Genomic DNA, 18,179 nt, shown 5'->3' on the forward strand with positions numbered 1-18,179 from the left:
CAACTCCAGCTATGCAAATTTATTTCAGTACTATAAACCAGACCCTCCCTATTTATACTTGCCACTGTACCATCTCAGAAGTAATGCCTAAGTGCACCATCCATAAACATTGTTTCCCACATGCAACACCATTCTTATCCTCTCAGTCACTCAGTGGCGTCGCTAGCGGGGTGCGGGCCGCACCGGGTGACATGCCCTGGGAGGATGACGTGCTAAAATTGCGCCTTTACGAGCAACCGCATCATACCATACACCGTTGGATGTGGAACGGCCAGCGGAAGACAATGCAAAAAACCCCGTTGAGATCGTTCCTTTCCTTCAAAAGTTATGGCCAAAACACCAGAAGGAAAAAATGCATGGAGCCCTATGGAAAGTGAAAGTGAGCCATATCATGCGTTTACTAGCGAGTAGGCACACTTGCCATAGTACATCGGAAAGGGCAGGCTGAGAGGACTCCAACAATGTCAGAGTGGTCCTGATCCAATGAGTGTATCCCCAAAAAAACACCCAAGAAGGAGGTTCCCCCTCCCAGCTGCCAGTGTGTTCAGCTCTGTTACTCGCGAGTAGGCGATCTTGCTTTGCTCCGTCTAAAAGGGCAGACTGAGAGGACTCCAACGTCACAATGGTCCTGATTCTGAATGCATCTGTGAGTGTATGGAGCCCTATGGGAAGCGAAGCAGCCTCAGGTAGCATTCACTCGCGAGTAGGCAGATGTGCCTTGGCTGGTGGTCAGGCCAGGCAAATGGGAATGTGAGGACACCAGAAGATTCCTGATCTGTTGGGACTGGAGCGCAACAAAAGCCCCAGAAGGCAGCCTCCCCCCCCCCCACTAGAAACTACCAACAAAGAGGCTTGAACTGGTACGGGAATGTTTTCTAGTTTGCACATGCAGTTTCCCTCACAGCCCAATCCTACCCACACTTTCCCGGGAGTAAGCCCCATTGACTCTAATGGGACTTACTTCTGAGTAGACATGCATAGAATTGGGCTCTGAGGCTGGACTCCTATCCCCACTTTTCTGGGAGTAAGCCCCATTGACTCTAATGGGACTTACTTCTGAGTAGACAGGCCCAGGATTGGGCTCTCAGACTTGTAAAGCCAGGTGGGTCTTTGTACTGATGTGCCTGAAATAGAAGGACTTTAAATTGGGCACTGGGGAGGGCTGGAAATCTCACTGATTCTTTGGGGGGGGGGGTTATTGCAGGCAGACGACAGAGAAAACTCACTTGGTGGAACAGGGCTGGCTCCCCCTTATTTAATTATTTCTTTCGTTTTAATTTAACTATTTATAATTGTTTAAGAACATAAGAACAGCCCCACTGGCTCAGGCCTTAGGCCCATCTAGTCCAGCTTCCTGTATCTCACAGCGGCCCACCAAATGCCCCATGGAGCACACCAGATAACAAGAGACCTCATCCTGGTGTCCTCCCTTGCATCTGGCATTCTGACATAACCCATTTCTACAATCAGGAGGTTGCGCATACACATCATGGCTTGTACCCCGTAATGGATTTTTCTTCCAGAAACTTGTCCAATCCCCTTTTAAAGGTATCCAGGCCAGTTGCCACCACCACATCCTGTGGCAAAGAGTTCCACAGACCAACCACACGCTGAGTAAAGAAATATTTTCTTTTGTCTGTTCTAACTCTCCCAACACTCAATTTTATCGGGTGTCCCCTGGTTCTGGTGTTGTGTGCGAGTGTAAAGAGCATGTCCCTATCCACTCTGTCCATCCCCTGCATAATTTTGTATGTCTCAATCATGTCCCCCCTCAGGCGTCTTTTCTAGGCTGAAGAGACCCAAACGCTATAGCCTTTCCTCATAAGGAAGGTGCCCCAGCCCCGTAATCATCTTAGTTGCTCTCTTTTGCACCTTTTCCATTTCCAAGCAAATTTATTTTCATTTGTTTGATGATGTCACCTCTGGCCATGACATCACTGGCCATGACATCACTTCCAGTGGGTACTGGACAGATTGGGTAGAATGGGTAGAATGACAGATTGTCATTCTAAAAAGTGGGTCGAGGTGCTAAAAGTATGAGAACTGCTGCAATAAAGTGTTAGTAAGTTGACACGGGTGTGTGTGTGTGACTCCACAAGTTTTCAAAATCACTAAAATCAGAATTTGGAGGAATAATACCATCATGTTATATATCAATCAATGCGTAGTTTCATGCAGAATGCAATGAAACAAACCACATTGAAAGATCTGTGTTCTATCAAAAGGTACTGCCAAAAAGCCAGTGGGGGCGGGGCAATGGTACATCACCACACCCACCATCTGGGGTGTTGCCCTGCCCACTGCATGGGTGATGCGCAGGCCTCCCGCACCGGGTGACGCGAATCCTAGTGACACCACTGCACCCACTTCATGTAGTGTTTGCCATTAATGTGCTAAAATAATTGTGTACTTCACTTCCGCAAATCTTTTTGCAAGAGTGGAAAACAACTATTTTTTGACTGCTCTTTAATCACTCTAACTGTATCAGCAAAAAGGTGGCTAAAATGTGGTAGGGGGTAAATTGTGTATATCAGTGTTCTTCAACATTAGGGTTGGGACCCCAATGGAATCATGAATCCTCAGTTGTGGGGCAACTTATGGGAATGAAAAAGATTGAAGACCTAGAGCACCACCAAGTAAAGGGGGAGGCATCAGGTGTACCCCTTCAGGTCCAGGAGATTGTGTCCCACTCCTGCTCAGGTTCTTAGCAATTCTGCTAAAATCGCTTTCAGTAGTGCCAGGCTTCATGGTAATTTTTTCTGCTCTCTCTTATAAGAATATTTGGTTACTGTGAACAGTGCTGGCATTATGAAGGCAGGGAGTGGGTGGTGATGGGGATGGGAGTGGGCAAATAGGGTCCTAGAAAGGGGTACAGGATTGGTAGTGGGGTCCCTAGTCTCGTACTTGGCCCAAAAAACATTGAAGACCACTGGTGTATATCCTGTGACTGATGCTCTGAAATCTTCACAATAGTTCTTGTTTCAGATACCTATTTGTAAAATCTATAGGATAGTGGCCTCCACGTTATTGTAGGTGATGCTCTTGATCCTTTAAAAAGAGTGGGGGAATATTCAAGAACAGATTTCTCACCTCTTCAATCATTTCCAACAAAGCTTTATTGCAGTTCTCAAATCTTGATTTCCACGTAGCAGTGTCCTTTTCCAACTTTTTCATCTTCTTGGTCATCTAGAAAAGACCAAAAAGGCCCAGTTCACAGAAAGAATGTCAAACTTGCACTGTAGTTACAAAAACACTTCAGTTAACTTCTCTTAAATACAGCCCATTCTGAAATTCTCAGACTACTTAAAGGGCCATAGGTCAGTGGAAGAGCATGTACTTTGTAGAAGGTCTCATGTTCAATTCCCAGTATTTCAGACACCAGCCTGAAACACTGAAGGGTCACAGTTTTGTCAATGTTGAACTAGCTGAACCAATACTCTTACAGCCCAAACCTAACTAAACTCCACTGCCAATGCAACTCTCTTCCCTCTCTCTTACTCTTCTTGGTTTTGCACCAGCAAAATGACTGGAGGCTTGCCGCAGGATAAGAGTACGGATACAAGACCTTCTACATGCAAAGAAGATGCTCTTCCACTGACTTATGGCCCTTTAAGTAGTCTGAGAATTTCAGAATGGGCTATAGCTCAGTGGTGATAGAGCACATGTTACAGCCCTTTCCAGAATTCTTGGGCTACTCAGAGTTCCACTGTTTGTTCTCATTTTGATCCAAAACAGTGATCAAATATTACAGTATATCTCTAATTATCAAGATGGCAAAAACAACTGTTAATTTGGGCATGTGTCTGTGAGTAACTCTCACAAAGATCTCTGGTTTTGATCTGTCTGTGTTAAGATTGTCTTAGACTGCGGAAAAGAAAGTCCTCAGAATCAACATAGCCAAAGCTACCCAAGTGCCAGCTAGACACCTGCTAATGTAACTAATTTCTTCTAGTGCATGCAGCAGTAAGCCTATGTAAATTGTGTTTTTTTTCCTTTGAGGCAAGAGTAAGCCAGTGATTTCACTTATTACCTGTTGCAGTTGCAGTATTACCTGTTGCAACACTCATCTGTAATAGTCCTACAATGCATTTTTATTAGCGTTTTTTATTAGCACTTGCTTTCAATCAGTTATTTAATATGATGAATAACAAAACATTTGAACCACAAAAGCATTACAGCATCGTAATAACAGGGTGGCTTTCTGAATAATTAACACCACACACCATTTACTGTTTGGAATAAATCTTAAAGTGTATTACATGCATTACAACTTGAGCCCAAACTGTGTAATTGGTATTGAACACCTTTTCACAAGGTCTCATTCTCGTTAGCACAGCATAGCTCAAGTCCACATTTAAGACCTACATTAAGATAGCCCAATCCTATCCTTTCCCTGTTGCTGGTGCAGCATGCCAAAAATGGACACATTGTATTCAGGAGTGTGGGATAGATCAGGAGGCTTCAGAGGTGAAAGGGGATTTAAATCCCCTTACGCATTTGTAAGTATCCCAGTCCCCAATGGATCTCCTTGGACCTGCACTAGTAATTTTGGTAGTTCAAGTATGAGGAGAGGAAGGGGTGGGAATGGAAGATAGGATCCAGTGTATGCCACTGCTGCCGGATCTACCCCCTCTTACAGCCTCCGTGCCCAGTTGCACCTCTTCCTTGCCCCTTTTCTGTTCCAGCAGGCAGTGGAAGAGCCAACAACATGGCCCGGAAACCCCTGGCTTTACTCAGTGTGGTACTCAGCACACTGCTGGAGCACCTTTTATGACTGGTGCTGACCACTTTATAGCACTCGGCACCAGAGGAAGACGTACTGCGATGACAGCCAGCCTGGATATAATTGGGCCATTATTGAATGATTCCAGAGCTGGCTTATGACCCCCTGATACCTGAGGTGGTACGCCAAATGGTGCTTCCCCTTAGCTAAGGAAGCCCCTGCTCCTTCTGTTCCTTGAATTGCAAAAGGAAGAGGGGGAATGAAGCAGAATAGGAAATAGGGAAGAGTAGCCTATGGGCTGTCTGCTGCCCCTGAAAGCTCATTATATGGACCCCATGATAATTGGAGTCTCCCAGCAACACCCCTTCAGCAGTGCCACTTCTGTTAGAAGAGGAAACTGATTAAGATATGTAATGATTTATTTGTTTCAGGGATATGTGATAATGATATATGATTTCCTGCACCCCCTTTTTTTGTGAAGTGTTTTTTGTGTTATGTGTTATGTGGGTTAGTTTATTTTTGTTTGTGGAAAATGAAAAAAGGTTTGCAACAGCTTAAAACAAATGTATAGTAATTGAAATACAGAATTCAAAAAACCCAAATAAATATATAGTGCTAGAAAAAAAAGAGCAGTGCCACTTCTTCTAAAGCTCTGAGAGAGAGAGAGAGAGAGAGAGAGAGAGAGAGAGAGAGAGAGAGATGGAAGGAGACCTCAGAAGACAAGGAATACTATGGGGTAAGGCAGGGCTTTTCAGACTTGGGCGTTGTGATGCCCCAGCCTGTGGGCCCTGGCCTCTGCCCCCTTAAGGGACAGGGGCAGTGAGGAGGCAGCGAGGAGGCAGTGGCAAGATGCCCAGGATCACACCGCTCAGGGGGCTGCAGGGGCTTGGGTACACTTACCAGAGCCTCCTGCAGCCTCCCGGGGGTGCAGGGAGCCCTGTGCAACCTTCTGCAGGGCTCCCCACAGCTTCGAAAGTGAAAGTGGAGCGATCGCACTCCACTCCTGCAAAACTGGAAGTGGAGCGTGATCGCTCCACTTTCACTTTCGAAGCTGTGGGGAGCCCTGCAGAAGGTTGCACAGGGCTCCCTGCACCCCCGCGAGGCTGCAGGAGGCTCGGGTAAGTGCACCCAAGCCCCTGCAGCCCCCTGAGTACCTGCGGCCTCCCCCCGCCCCCACAAGAACTAAGAGCGGTTTTCAAACTCCCAGAGAGTTTGAAAACCACTGGGGTAAGGGAGCAAGAGGGGTGAGAGAAGGAGAGGCTGCCAAGGTGCTGGGAGCAGGATGACCAGACATCCTCTTTTTCCAGGACATGCCCTCTTTTTTTAACCTTGTGAACTGGAAAAGAACTTCAATGTTTTCCTTTTCCCTGTGAGCAGGCAGCGCATAGCCTTCTGGTAATTAATAAATTATATGTGATATAGTTTTAAGTTTAATAAACAATATAGTTTTAAATTAAACACATGAAAACAATACGTATATATGAGTGTTTTTAGCTTTTTAGCTTTTATTTTGTCGTGTCCTACATTTTTCTTGGATGTCCTGCATTTTGGGGTGCCTTGTCCTCTTTTGCGGTTCTGGCATCTGGTCACTATGGCTGAGAGAGCTCAATTATCACATGAGCCACCCTCTTAGCAGCAACACTTCTGCAGAGGCATCACTTCACACACCACTTCTCAGCTGCAGAGTGACGCTGTGGCATTGGAGATACTGCTGAAAGTGTGGCCTATGTGATAGTTGGGCTCTCCTATATCTTGAAAATATGATCAAGACTTGCACATTTTCTCTTCTGTCATTTGCAACTAATGGGTTTCTGTGTGAGAACAAAGTGCTTATTGCTGGCCATCATCTGCTTAATGACATCACTTCCTGCTTAATAATGTCATTAATGATGTGAAAGCTATTCAGCCCACTATATGAAATAAGTTTGACAGCCCTGCTCTAGCTCATCACTCTCCTCCATGCTGCTTCTTCTGTTCCAGCTGCTGTCTGAGACAGTGACATGGATGGGCTGGCTCTGATTGGTTCTACCAACTAGTACTATAAAGCTGTAACAGGTGTGACAATGAACAAAGATGTTGATAGAGGCTCTAAAGCTGGCAGAGGACAATGTTGGCCTCTGAGTTCATAAAATGCCTGACTCAGCCTGTACAGCAGCAGGCACCTGAATTGCTGTGCCAGCAACAAACCTCTACTTGCAAATATTGTGCAAGGTCAAATGCACAGTACCAGCTCGGCAGAGAGCAAGGCCCATAGAGCTCCTGTAGCAACCACATCAGGTCTCATGGGATAATTATCTGATAGTTTTCCCAACGTTAGTCCATTCTGCTCCTTGAATTGGTCCTGAACTCCTTGAATTGGCCCTGAATTGCCTGTGGTTCACAACTGTGTGGATGCATCCTCCTTGTGAAAGGAGATGCTTGCCTATCCCTCCAACTGCTTTATAGGATCTCTTCTCCTGTCCTTCAGGTGAAACTGCTTGCATTAGGATGACAAAGAAAGGACGCCAAAGGAAGTGCCTAGGAGTTTTCTCATGCCCACACAGCTTAATTACTACTCATGCTGATTGTCCCAGCAAACGGGGCCCCACCTGTATTAATTAAGCGTTTGCATGATTTAAGCACCCCATAAGGGTGGGTTTGCTTATGTTGACTTTGAATAATTTTTATGTAAAGTCATACGTGCAACTTCTCCTTGCAGATGTGGCATCTGCGGTTGCCAGGTTGGGCCATTAGAGCCAGACTCACCTGGCTAGACTGAGACCTGAACCCTCAGTACCACTGGCAACACTGACAGTAGCAATATCCAGTGTGGGGCATCATGGGGAGAAATGCAAGGGCTGTAAAGGGGGCAGACCCAGGGCAGCACTTTGCCCCAAGGCCCCCAGTAATCTGGTGGCAGCATTGTCTTCTTGTCATACTACTTTCCTAAATGAAAGGAGCTTTTAAAAGAAAGTGGGGAACGCACAGTCTCGCTAAGGGCCTTGTGAAGTGGTAAAATGCAGAAACACCTTCACTGTGGGCTGTTTCTGCATGTTCCAACTAGTCAACTGTTCTTCAGTTCGCTATTCAGTTCCTTGAGTTTACAAGTTCTTACACACAGGCGGTTCTTTCAGTTTTGCAGCCACATAAGAACACAGACCAGAAAGGAAGAACACGGCAAGACTATTTGTTTTTTTCTTTGATCCGTAAAGGAGTCCATCACATCTCTCCAAGAAATGACAAGTAGTTTTTAAGTTGGTTCTCTCAATCATACATACAAGTCTTGAAAAGTAGACCTCAAAGAACCTGTGGAATATTCAGCAGCTTCCTGTTCCAAATGGAGAGTATCAAGAATAGATCTAGAAATGTGAAGTACAAGGAACTCACTTTATCCATCTCCTGCTTGAAGCTGGTAAACACCTCATTGCTTTTTGTCAGCGTTTTCTGGAATTCGTCAAACCGTTCAGAATACAGAGTAATCTGTGTTCACAGGGAAAAGAAATTAGATCAGCTTCACAAATCCCACGCACTTGCAGGATAATAAAGATGAACTCCCAGACTTTTGGATAATAACAGGATGATTAGGCAATGATGTTTAGCAAAGCATTTCATTTTCTCTTTACTTAGATTTGAGCTTCTGAGATGGAGAACTGTTATTAGGCGCTGCATTACTTGGAATAAAGTCAGGCCAGTATGATTTATTTGTGACATGTAACAGTCTGCAAAATCTTTTCCTTTTTTACAAAATTACAAACACAAATATAACATAGATGTGACAGACAACAGCAACAATGTCACAATACATTGTGACTATCTACAAACTATCACAATACTAACAATATAAATAAATAGAACAAAAGGAACAGAACTAACAAAGAAGGACAATTTTAGGATGCAGTCCTGTACATGCTTATCTGAGACTGAGCCCCGTTGAACACAGTGGGACCTGAGTAAATGTGTATTGATTTGATTTTGTTTTGTAGGGTGTTAAAAATTTTCCTGCTTGATGATGTCACTTCTGGTCATGACATCACTTCTGGTGGATCCTGACACTCTAAAAAGTGGAACCCAGTACTAAATGTTTGAGGACCACTGGTGTATAGGATTGCACCGTAATCCACTTCTAAATTTCCTTAATAGCCAACATTTACAGTAATTTACAGATACAAATTACAGTATTATTATTCCAGCAGAGAGAATGGTCTAAAAGCTATGTAATTTGATATACAGCTTCAGTCCCAAAGCACACACCTCCTCCCTGACAATTTACAATTTAAGCAATAAAGGTTGAAACAATACAAATAAACCAACTGTTCAGCAACATTAACTTCTGTTAAAACTACTGTAGAAGACCTCTTACACAAACACTAGAATTATATGCATATCCAACAGCAGATCAGGTCTAATACCCTTCCTAGATCTCATTGTGTTGGGGAATTATAGGCCAGTCCCAACTTCCTATTTCTGGACAAGGGGTGTGAGAGGTGGTGGTGTCTCACCACCAAAGGTTTCTGGATTATCTGGATCCTTTTCAGTACTTGCTTTCTGTATTTTGTTTTAATTATGTTTATTGCATAAGAACATAAGATCAGCCCCACTGGATCAGGCCATAGGCCCATCTAGTCCAGCTTCCTGTATCTCACAGCGGCCCACCAAATGCCCCAGGGAGCACACCAGATAACAAGAAACCTCATCCTGGTGCCCTCCCTTGCATCTGGCATTCTGACATAACCCTTTTCTAAAATCAGGAGGTTGCGCATACACATCATGGCTTGTACCCCGTAATGGATTTTTCCTCCAGAAACTTGTCCAATCCCCTTTTAAAGGTGTCTAGGCTAGACGCCAGCACCACATCCTGTGGCAAGGAGTTCCACAGACCGACCACACGCTGAGTAAAGAAATATTTTCTTTTGTCTGTCCTAACCCGCCCAACACTCAATTTTAGTGGATGTCCCCTGGTTCTGGTGTTATGTGAGAGTGTAAAGAGCATCTCCCTATCCACTCTGTCCATTCCCTGCATAATTTTGTATGTCTCAATCATGTCCCCCCTCAGGCGTCTCTTTTCTAGGCTGAAGCCTTTCAAACGCCGTAGCCTTTCCTCATAAGGAAGGTGCCCCAGCCCAGGAATCATCTTAGTCGCTCTCTTTTGCACCTTTTCCATTTCCACTATGTCTTTTTTGAGATGCGGCGACCAGAACTGGACACAATACTCCAGGTGTGGCCTTACCATCCATTTGTATAACGGCATTATAATATTAGCCGTTTTGTTCTCAAGACCCTTCCTAATGATCCCAAGCATAGAATTGGCCTTCTTCACTGCCGCCGCACATTGGGTCGACACTTTCATCGACCTGTCCACCACCACCCCAAGATCTCTCTCCTGATCTGTCACAGACAGCTCAGAACCCATCAGCCTATATCTAAAGTTTTGATTTTTTGCCCCAATGTGCATGATTTTACACTTACTGACATTGAAGTGCATCTGCCATTTTGCTGCCCATTCTGCCAGTCTGGAGAGATCTTTCTGGAGCTCCTCACAATCACCTCTGGTCTTCACCACTCGGAAAAGTTTGGTGTCGTCTGCAAACTTAGCCACTTCACTGCTCAACCCTGTCTCCAGGTCATTTATGAAGAGGTTGAAAAGCACCGGTCCCAGGACAGATCCTTGGGGCACACCGCTTTTCACCTCTCTCCATTGTGAAAATTGCCCATTGACACCCATTCTCTGCTTCCTGGCCTCCAACCAGTTCTCAATCCATGAGAGGACCTGTCCTCTAATTCCCTGACTGTGGAGTTTTTTCAGTAGCCTTTGGTGAGGGACCATGTCAAACGCCTTCTGAAAGTCCACATATATAATGTCCACGGGTTCTCCTGCATCCACATGCCTGTTGACCTTCAAAGAATTCAAAGAATTCTATAAGGTTCGTGAGGCAAGACTTACCCTTACAGAAGCCATGCTGATTCTCCCTCAGCAAGGCCTGTTCGTCTATGTGTTTTGAGATCCTATCTTTGATGAGGCATTCCACCATCTTACCCGGTATGGATGTTAGGCTGACCGGCCTATAGTTTCCCGGGTCCCCCCTCTTTCCCTTTTTAAAGATAGGCGTGACATTTGCTATCCTCCAATCTTCTGGCACCGTGGCCGTTTTGAGGGACAAGTTGCATACCTTGGTCAAGAGATCTGCAACTTCATTCTTCAATTCCTTAATAACTCTTGGGTGGATGCCATCAGGGCCTGGTGACTTATTGCACTATCCTATACGACTGTTTATTGCACTTCTTGCAGAATTATTGCAGGATTTTCCTCCTGAAAACCACTTTGTGTATAATTATTTTTTAAAGAAAAGCAGTATGTAAATAAATTACAGAAACGGTCCCAGGTTAATTTCTGGCATTTCTAGCTAAAAGAATCCTGGTGCTGGGAAAGGCTCAGCTTTGCCTGAAACCCTGGAGAGCAGTCACAGTACGTAATACTCTGATGGTCTGATTCTGCCAGCAGCTTTTCATGTATTGCAGTTACAAATAATGATACAAATAATGAAATTTGTCTTACTTAATTTAAGAAATTTCTACCCTGCCTTTCTCCAACAGGTACTCAAAGTAACTAACAAAATCAAAGGCACAAAGTAAAAAATAAACCAAGAAGAAATGACACAATTTAAAAGTTATGAAATAATAAAAAAAATCCAGTAAAAATTCATCCAAGAATCATCTCACCAAAAGCAACATGACACCTTCAGTTAGTAGGCAGCGGTGTAAAAACAGTATTAAATCAACATAGAGGAGGTAAAAACAGTTAATATGCAGCAATTAAAATGATACTCAGAAGTAAACAGCACATTTGCCTTTCAATATGAGATGTAGTTCTTTACCTAGCAGTTTCCTGAAAACCCCAGCTTTCTGTTGGGCACATTTCTGGACTTCATTGTGGATAAAAATGCTTAGATAGGGAAAGGCAATGTCTGCAGATGGCTTTGAAACAGATGAAGTCTGGGAGGGACCTCTAGTGGTCAGGGCAAGAGGTTTTTCTGCTTTTCATGTTTTTGCTCTTTCTCCCCTACAAATGACTCATATTCCCCACTACACACATATATGCACCTCTAAACCACTCCCTATTGTCTTTCAGCATCGGATGACTCCTGTTCCCCTTCCACCTCTTCTGCTTTTCGATAAAGACAGAAGAGCTAATCTAGCATGGATGGGTCTTCTTTCAAACTCCGACTTGCAGATACTGACTGAAGGTTCTGGTACTCTATTCCTCCTGCATATTAAATGAATTGACATGTTAAAGGAAACTCTAATTATTTTTGTATTGTTTAGGTTGCAATCCCAAGTGGAAGTGGAGTTTGCTTCTGAATAAACTTCCGAAGGGTTGTGCTGCACATCTACTTAGAGCAAACTTATATATAATAAGTTATGAAACTGTGTTACAGAATTGCTCTACACTAAGGACCCTGGAAAGGAAATGTACCTAAGGCATTCAATAAATGGGAGAGAAAAATCAATGTCTGGGGGCCCAATCCTGTCCAATTTTCCAGCACCGGTACAGCTGCAATGCAGCCCTGAGATAAGGGAACAAATGTTCCCATACCTTTAGGAGGCCTCTGTGACTGCCTCCCCAACACAGGAAGCAGTGCATACCCCATTGGCACAGCAGCACCAGAACTGTAAAATTGGATAGGACTGGGCCCCGAGACATCAGGATTTGGGGCAATGGAAGGGACTACTAAAAGACACTGAGAAATGCTCACTAACAGAAGGTGAAAGTGGAAAATCGTCATTTATTTTTAAAGGATTTTTGTACTTTTTTTCTAAGAACCCAAATCAGTGTGATCACCGAAAATTCCCCTTGTTGTAAATAGGCAGGATGTGTGTATCCAATAGGGGGAGGTCCCCAATGAATAGGGATCTGCTCCATGCAAATATTTTCAGTCTTTAGCGTTACCACGCTTCTATTGTATGCTCGCAGATTAATGTTCATTAATGGGGTGTGAAGCACAACATATAGAAACAGGAAATTGATTCCACACGTGTGTGGGTATAGTACGTTAAATATGGTGAGATAAGGGCACACCATGCAATCATCTCTCTGATTTCACCTGGGCCTGGAGAACCGTCTCTTGTTCCTTCAACATTTTTGCCTGGAGCTTCCACTCGGCAGCCTGGTTAAGCAGCTGGGAATAAACAACAATGAGAATGTTGTACTTCATATCAATTAAAAGTCTTGGAATTCAGCTACTTGTAAAGCTCTTTATATTGTCTGGCACCTTTCAAAATAACCACCGTAAACCTTAAGCAATGCTATACACACAAAGGCTTTTCATGTGGTTTTCAAAATACTAGCCTTCCCCCCCCCCCTTCATCAGAGGAAAAACAGAGGAGATTAAAATAAAATCTTTTGGGGGGAATTACAGGTTGGTTGAGTTTAATGGTATAAAACAAAACTCTGAATAGCCTGAGGGCCAAGTCAGCTTTCATGCTGGTCACTAATCTCACAAACTGTTTGGGGTTTGATGTTGCTTAAAATTTCATCAGAGCTGCGTTGTCGCATAGCCCAGCTGGGATGTGGAAGAGATCTCATGGTGGATACAAGAGGCTTCTGCCACAACCAAACAGAACTGATGAGGCAGAGATTGTTCTGGAAGTAATCCATTGTGGCTTACTAATGAGCTTTCCTCTCCTGTTTTATGACCAACTGTTTTAAGTTAGTCCTAAAAAGAGATTTAAAAAAATCAAAGCACTGCCTTGTAATAGAAGCAAATGTATAAAGCAACTCTGCAAATTAGCAGGTACACACACACACACACACAAGAGAGTCTGGGGTATTCTTTGGAAACGAAACTTTTTAGCCAGATGCTGGTAGTAGTATTTTTATGAATAAAATATGAAGCAGAAACTAGGGAGGGCTCAAAACAGAAACCAATTCATAAAAAATACATCACCATTGAATGCAGTTTTTACACACGTAGGTTGTTCTTTTACATTCTTGTTTGCTTCTAGAATTACAGGAATGTCCAAAGTGTCTTGTTAAACTTGGGCTGCTTGGGATGAGACGTGGTACAGCCTTGAATGTTCTCATTCTCCCTCCCCCTTTCCTATTCAAATTGGTAGTCTAATTAAAGACAAGATGTAGTCAGAAACTGTTGGGGAAAAGAGTTTCACTTGGAACCTAGCTTCTTAGACCATCCCAAATAGCTTTCATTGCCCTAGAAAGGCCCCTAGGGTTAAAGTTCAGCTATGTGAATTCACTAAATACAGACCAAGGCAAGATGCCAATTAGTGGAGTCCAAAGTTCTTCAGCATTTCTAGTGGCCTGACATCATTAATGTTGGCAGTTGTAGGAAATGCAGAACCTGCCAGGCATGAGACTCCCCAGAGCTCCCACGCAGAAACAAGATGCCCACCTAACCCTGTGGAACTTTAGGTAGAACTACATTGTAAGGTAAACATTGTAAGGAATACAGAACTGCCACCAAAACTGGCAGGCTGGTGTCAGGTTCCCTTCTTTCATGTTCTGTGTCTTGTATCCAGATTACTGTGCATTCCACCTTCCTTGCTGCCCAGTGCTGATGAGAATGTGCTTGCTAATGGGGTGGGAATACATACGGTGTAATGACATCCTTGCATGGGGTATATTATGGAGGTGGAAAGGGAGAACTCAAGCTGGGCCTGCCGCTCTTGACAGCAGCCTTGTGTTTCTTAAAATATGCAGTTTGGTTTGTGGCAGAAGTCACATAACCACAATCAGGCTATCACAAGACTGCTGCAGTCATCATATGAATAACCTGAAAGTTTGCATACATCTACTGTGGCAACTTATTAAAGAATCATGGGTGGCACACCAGTCTTCCATCATCTTGGGCCCGCCTGTGCTCCTGCTACACTTCCCTTCCTCCCTACTGCTTTCTGACAGCCCTGTGCTGGAAGGCCAAAACCTGCTAGGGCACCCAAAGGGTAACAGCCTGTCAAAACAGGACTCCTCCCCAATGAATGTTTTAAAACAACACATGAACACAGGCAGCAAACTGATGCTGGAATCTGTTGTTTCATGCTACTGGGGTTGGTCAGGCTTTCTTGGGATTAGCAGCACCTGTGTGTGTGTGTGTGTGTGTGTGTGTGTGTGTGTGTGTGTGCAATGCTTATGTGAAAACAGCCTGATCCTAGGAGCCAAACAGAGTGCCAATGAGGTGCTAGCATATACTCTTTTCATTCTGCTGCAAAACAGAGTAAAGTTTTGAGTGATGAAACAGACTCTGTTAGAGAAATCTGAGTGCCTGGTGTGGGTGTTAGGAACATTTCTTTACTATAGCAGGAATTAACCCCGTTCCTTTTGCTACCCCTGTAACTCTGGCTGCATGACACTATGCAATGAAAAATTAAAATGTATGGTGCACTAGAAGTCCTTTTCTTTATTCCTTTTGCTGGCATTTGGGACGACAGATCGTCTTCTGATCCAATACACCGTTGTAGGTGCCGCAGGAGTGCAGAAAACAAGCAGGGGATAAAAGGTACGCACCAATGGAAATGTGTGATGAAGCACGTTTCAATTATAAGGGGAAGTATTTCGCACTGATTATTCATTTTTATCACATAGCAAACTTAGTTTCTGTAATTATGCTATTGACACAAGGCACTCATAAGTAAGCTGTGGGGCCTCTTTGGAAGAAGTGAAGATGGTTCTATTTGATCACTGGGGCAGCAAAGACACCCCGCTGCTAATGCACCAAGCAGGCTAGCAATGACTCTTGCTTTAAGCTGTTTAATACATTTGCCCTTTTGCAAAACAACAAAGGAGCCGTGAACAAGTTTTTACTAACACTGAAAAGAGCAACACACTACGAGGGCTATGAAAAACTGCTTAGTGTGCAAGCAAGTACCTGAAAAATTATGGTTTACTTAATAATTTCACTGTACGCATCTGACACAAAGAGAATGTTGATAATTGATCCAGTCCTTGCTCATACACAAGCCAGGATTCCAGAAGACCCTGGTTTTGTCTGCAGAGTAATCTGCTGGACCATTCTACGGATCAGGGGTGTCCAAACTTTTGGCAGGAGGACCACATCATCTCTCTGACACTGTGTTGGGGGCCAGGAAAAAAAAGAATTAATTTGCATTTCAAATTTGAATAAATTTACAAAAATTTACGTAAATGAATATATTAGAGATGGAACTTCTATGGATGAATGAAGGTTTCAAAATAGCTCAAGGTCTATAAAAGGCCTTGCACAAAGCAAGGCCGGCCTTTCACAAAGCAAGGCCGGCCTTTCCTTTGTTGCTGCTGCAGCATCACAGATGTGAGATGGCAAGCAGTGGAGGGAGCCCTCGTCCCACAGCTCACGTGACAGGTTAAACCGTGCTCCCATGCTGAGAGCAGTTGCATCGGGCCAGCGTGGGCTCCAGCAAGTCTCTGGAGGGCCAGAGCCTCACTGGAGATTGGGGGCTCCCATGGGCTGGATTGGGAGTCCCCGAGGGCTGTAAGTGGCCTCCGGGCTGGGGTTTGGGCACCCCTGATATAGATGGTACTCTGGGAGGAAGAACTGGGTAGCATCTTCCTCTGTGTTTGTATGTTATTTGAGACATTAAAATTGGTCAACAAACAAAGCCCTATGTGTATCCTCAGATCATGCATAGCACCTAGTTAGAATAATCAACATGAGACAGCATAAATTATCATGATTCTGTCTTAAAACTTTTATATAACCAGGCCTTTGGGGACATGTCACTAGACACCCCCCTTTTTGCTTCTTCTTCTTCTTTCTTTACTCAATTTGTATCCTGCTTTTCTCCCTGAAGGCAGCCAAAGCAGCTTACCCTTAACAACCAGACTGATGAAGAGTTCTGGAGAACTTGAAAGCTTGCTTAAGAAGTTTGTGTCTTTTTGTTAATTTTGGTAATAAAGGTATTGCCAGAATGAAGTTTTTGGATTTGTTCTTTATGGGCCAACCTATACTTTTATGGACCATGTATTATGAATAATTTTAAATGTGGGAGGACTAATTATGAAATGGGATGTTTAGGGGTGATCTGGGCCTGTCTAGAATAAAACATTGATAAGTACATATTCCTTCTCTCGCTGGTGACGGTCTTCTGATTCTTTCATCATTTCCTGCGACTGTTCCAGCTTGGCATCCACTAGCTTCTGCTGAAGCTCTCTGTGTTTAAATATCTTATCAAGGTGCTAGAAGACAAGAGATCATAATGCACGTTATGTTTAGAATTAGTAATTCTCACACCTGCATAGTCAAGGAAACAAAACCTCTAACCCTGAAAAACACATACAAAAGTACGTATTTCACAATTATTATGTTCTAACCTTATATAAGTGTCGAATGCAATTTATAATTTAAAATGATTACAATATTTAAAACAATACCTTTGATCACTGCACCAAGCAAACTATCATCAACACAATAAAAACAATCAAACTATTACGCCACAGATCTTTGCCACCAAATGGAGCACTGGAGGTGCAAAGAGTTCCTGGCTTACACATTTTTTTTTTTAATTTTTGCAGTTGCCCTTGAAATTTGTAGTGAATTGAAATGTGTTGTTGAATGTGTACAATGCCACCGTTATCTATGCGGTTGTTTTTTTCCAGAACCAAAACTGACAAGGGGAATAAATGCAATCAGAAGGCTGGAGACCACAGCAATCAATCTGAGATGTTAACCCTTATGCGTTGTACGTTGGGGCCACAGTGCTCTCACCTCCTCTCTGACTTCATACTGATCGATGATGCTTTTCAGTTTCTCCGCCAGCTCAGTGTTTTCCTGGCACAGTTTCACATTCCTTTCACTTTGCTGCTCAATCTGTGCCTGGATGTCATTCAGTGTGCCCTGGAAATGATTGGTGATCTCTTTCCTTTTTTCTTCTTCTTCTCGTGCTCGCTGAAGAGTCTCCTCCTATGCGTATGAAACAGAAAACATTTAACTTAGTAGAATCCTTTCAGTAGAATTCTGAGATGATTTTCTGGTAGCAGTATCCCTATTTTGTGCTCTCCCTGTCCTGATTGGGAAACAGGACAAGTTAAACATACATAATATTTCAAACACATTGTGCCAAAACCTGCTTATATTTTGGCAGAGAAGTCCATGACTAATGGTTCAAGTCTTAGGAAGAGAAAACCAGTCTGTGACTATGCAGGACTGGGAACAAGGGATTTCCTACAAGCAAAAGCCACAACCAGTGGTAGCATGTTAGTGGCTGAGCCTAATCTAAATTAATCAGATTAACCTGAATTTAACCTGCTTGATGACTGGATTAACGGAACTGACCCAGTTGACAAAACTGATGCAATTTTGTTTGGAAGGGCACCTGACAGCTGATGCAGCACTGGTAGGGAGGAGAAGTTGGGGACTCATGTTATTCCCCTCTGTGGTAGTCTAGCTCCTTTGCTCTCAGGTGCTGTTGCTAGGTAAGGAACAGACCTATATGGCTCGGTTCCACTTAATTAGGTTTAAGATGCTGCTTTAAT

At 43.6% G+C, this 18,179-nt stretch overlaps 1 protein-coding gene across 1 annotated transcript in view; it reads right to left on the reverse strand.

Moving 5' to 3' along the window:
* TXLNB (taxilin beta) overlaps nt 1–18,179 on the reverse strand; it is a 35,610-nt gene that overhangs the window by 3,924 nt on the left and 13,507 nt on the right. The window contains exons 5-9 of the mRNA XM_066615192.1: nt 17,413–17,607; nt 16,764–16,883; nt 12,802–12,876; nt 8,090–8,182; nt 3,091–3,186 (exon numbers count right to left, since the gene is read on the reverse strand). Coding sequence (XP_066471289.1) covers nt 3,091–3,186; nt 8,090–8,182; nt 12,802–12,876; nt 16,764–16,883; nt 17,413–17,607 — 579 coding nt within the window. The remainder of the gene's footprint in view (nt 1–3,090; nt 3,187–8,089; nt 8,183–12,801; nt 12,877–16,763; nt 16,884–17,412; nt 17,608–18,179) is intronic.

Source organism: Tiliqua scincoides, chromosome 1 (assembly GCF_035046505.1).
Source record: "Tiliqua scincoides isolate rTilSci1 chromosome 1, rTilSci1.hap2, whole genome shotgun sequence".
NCBI lineage: Eukaryota > Metazoa > Chordata > Lepidosauria > Squamata > Scincidae > Tiliqua > Tiliqua scincoides.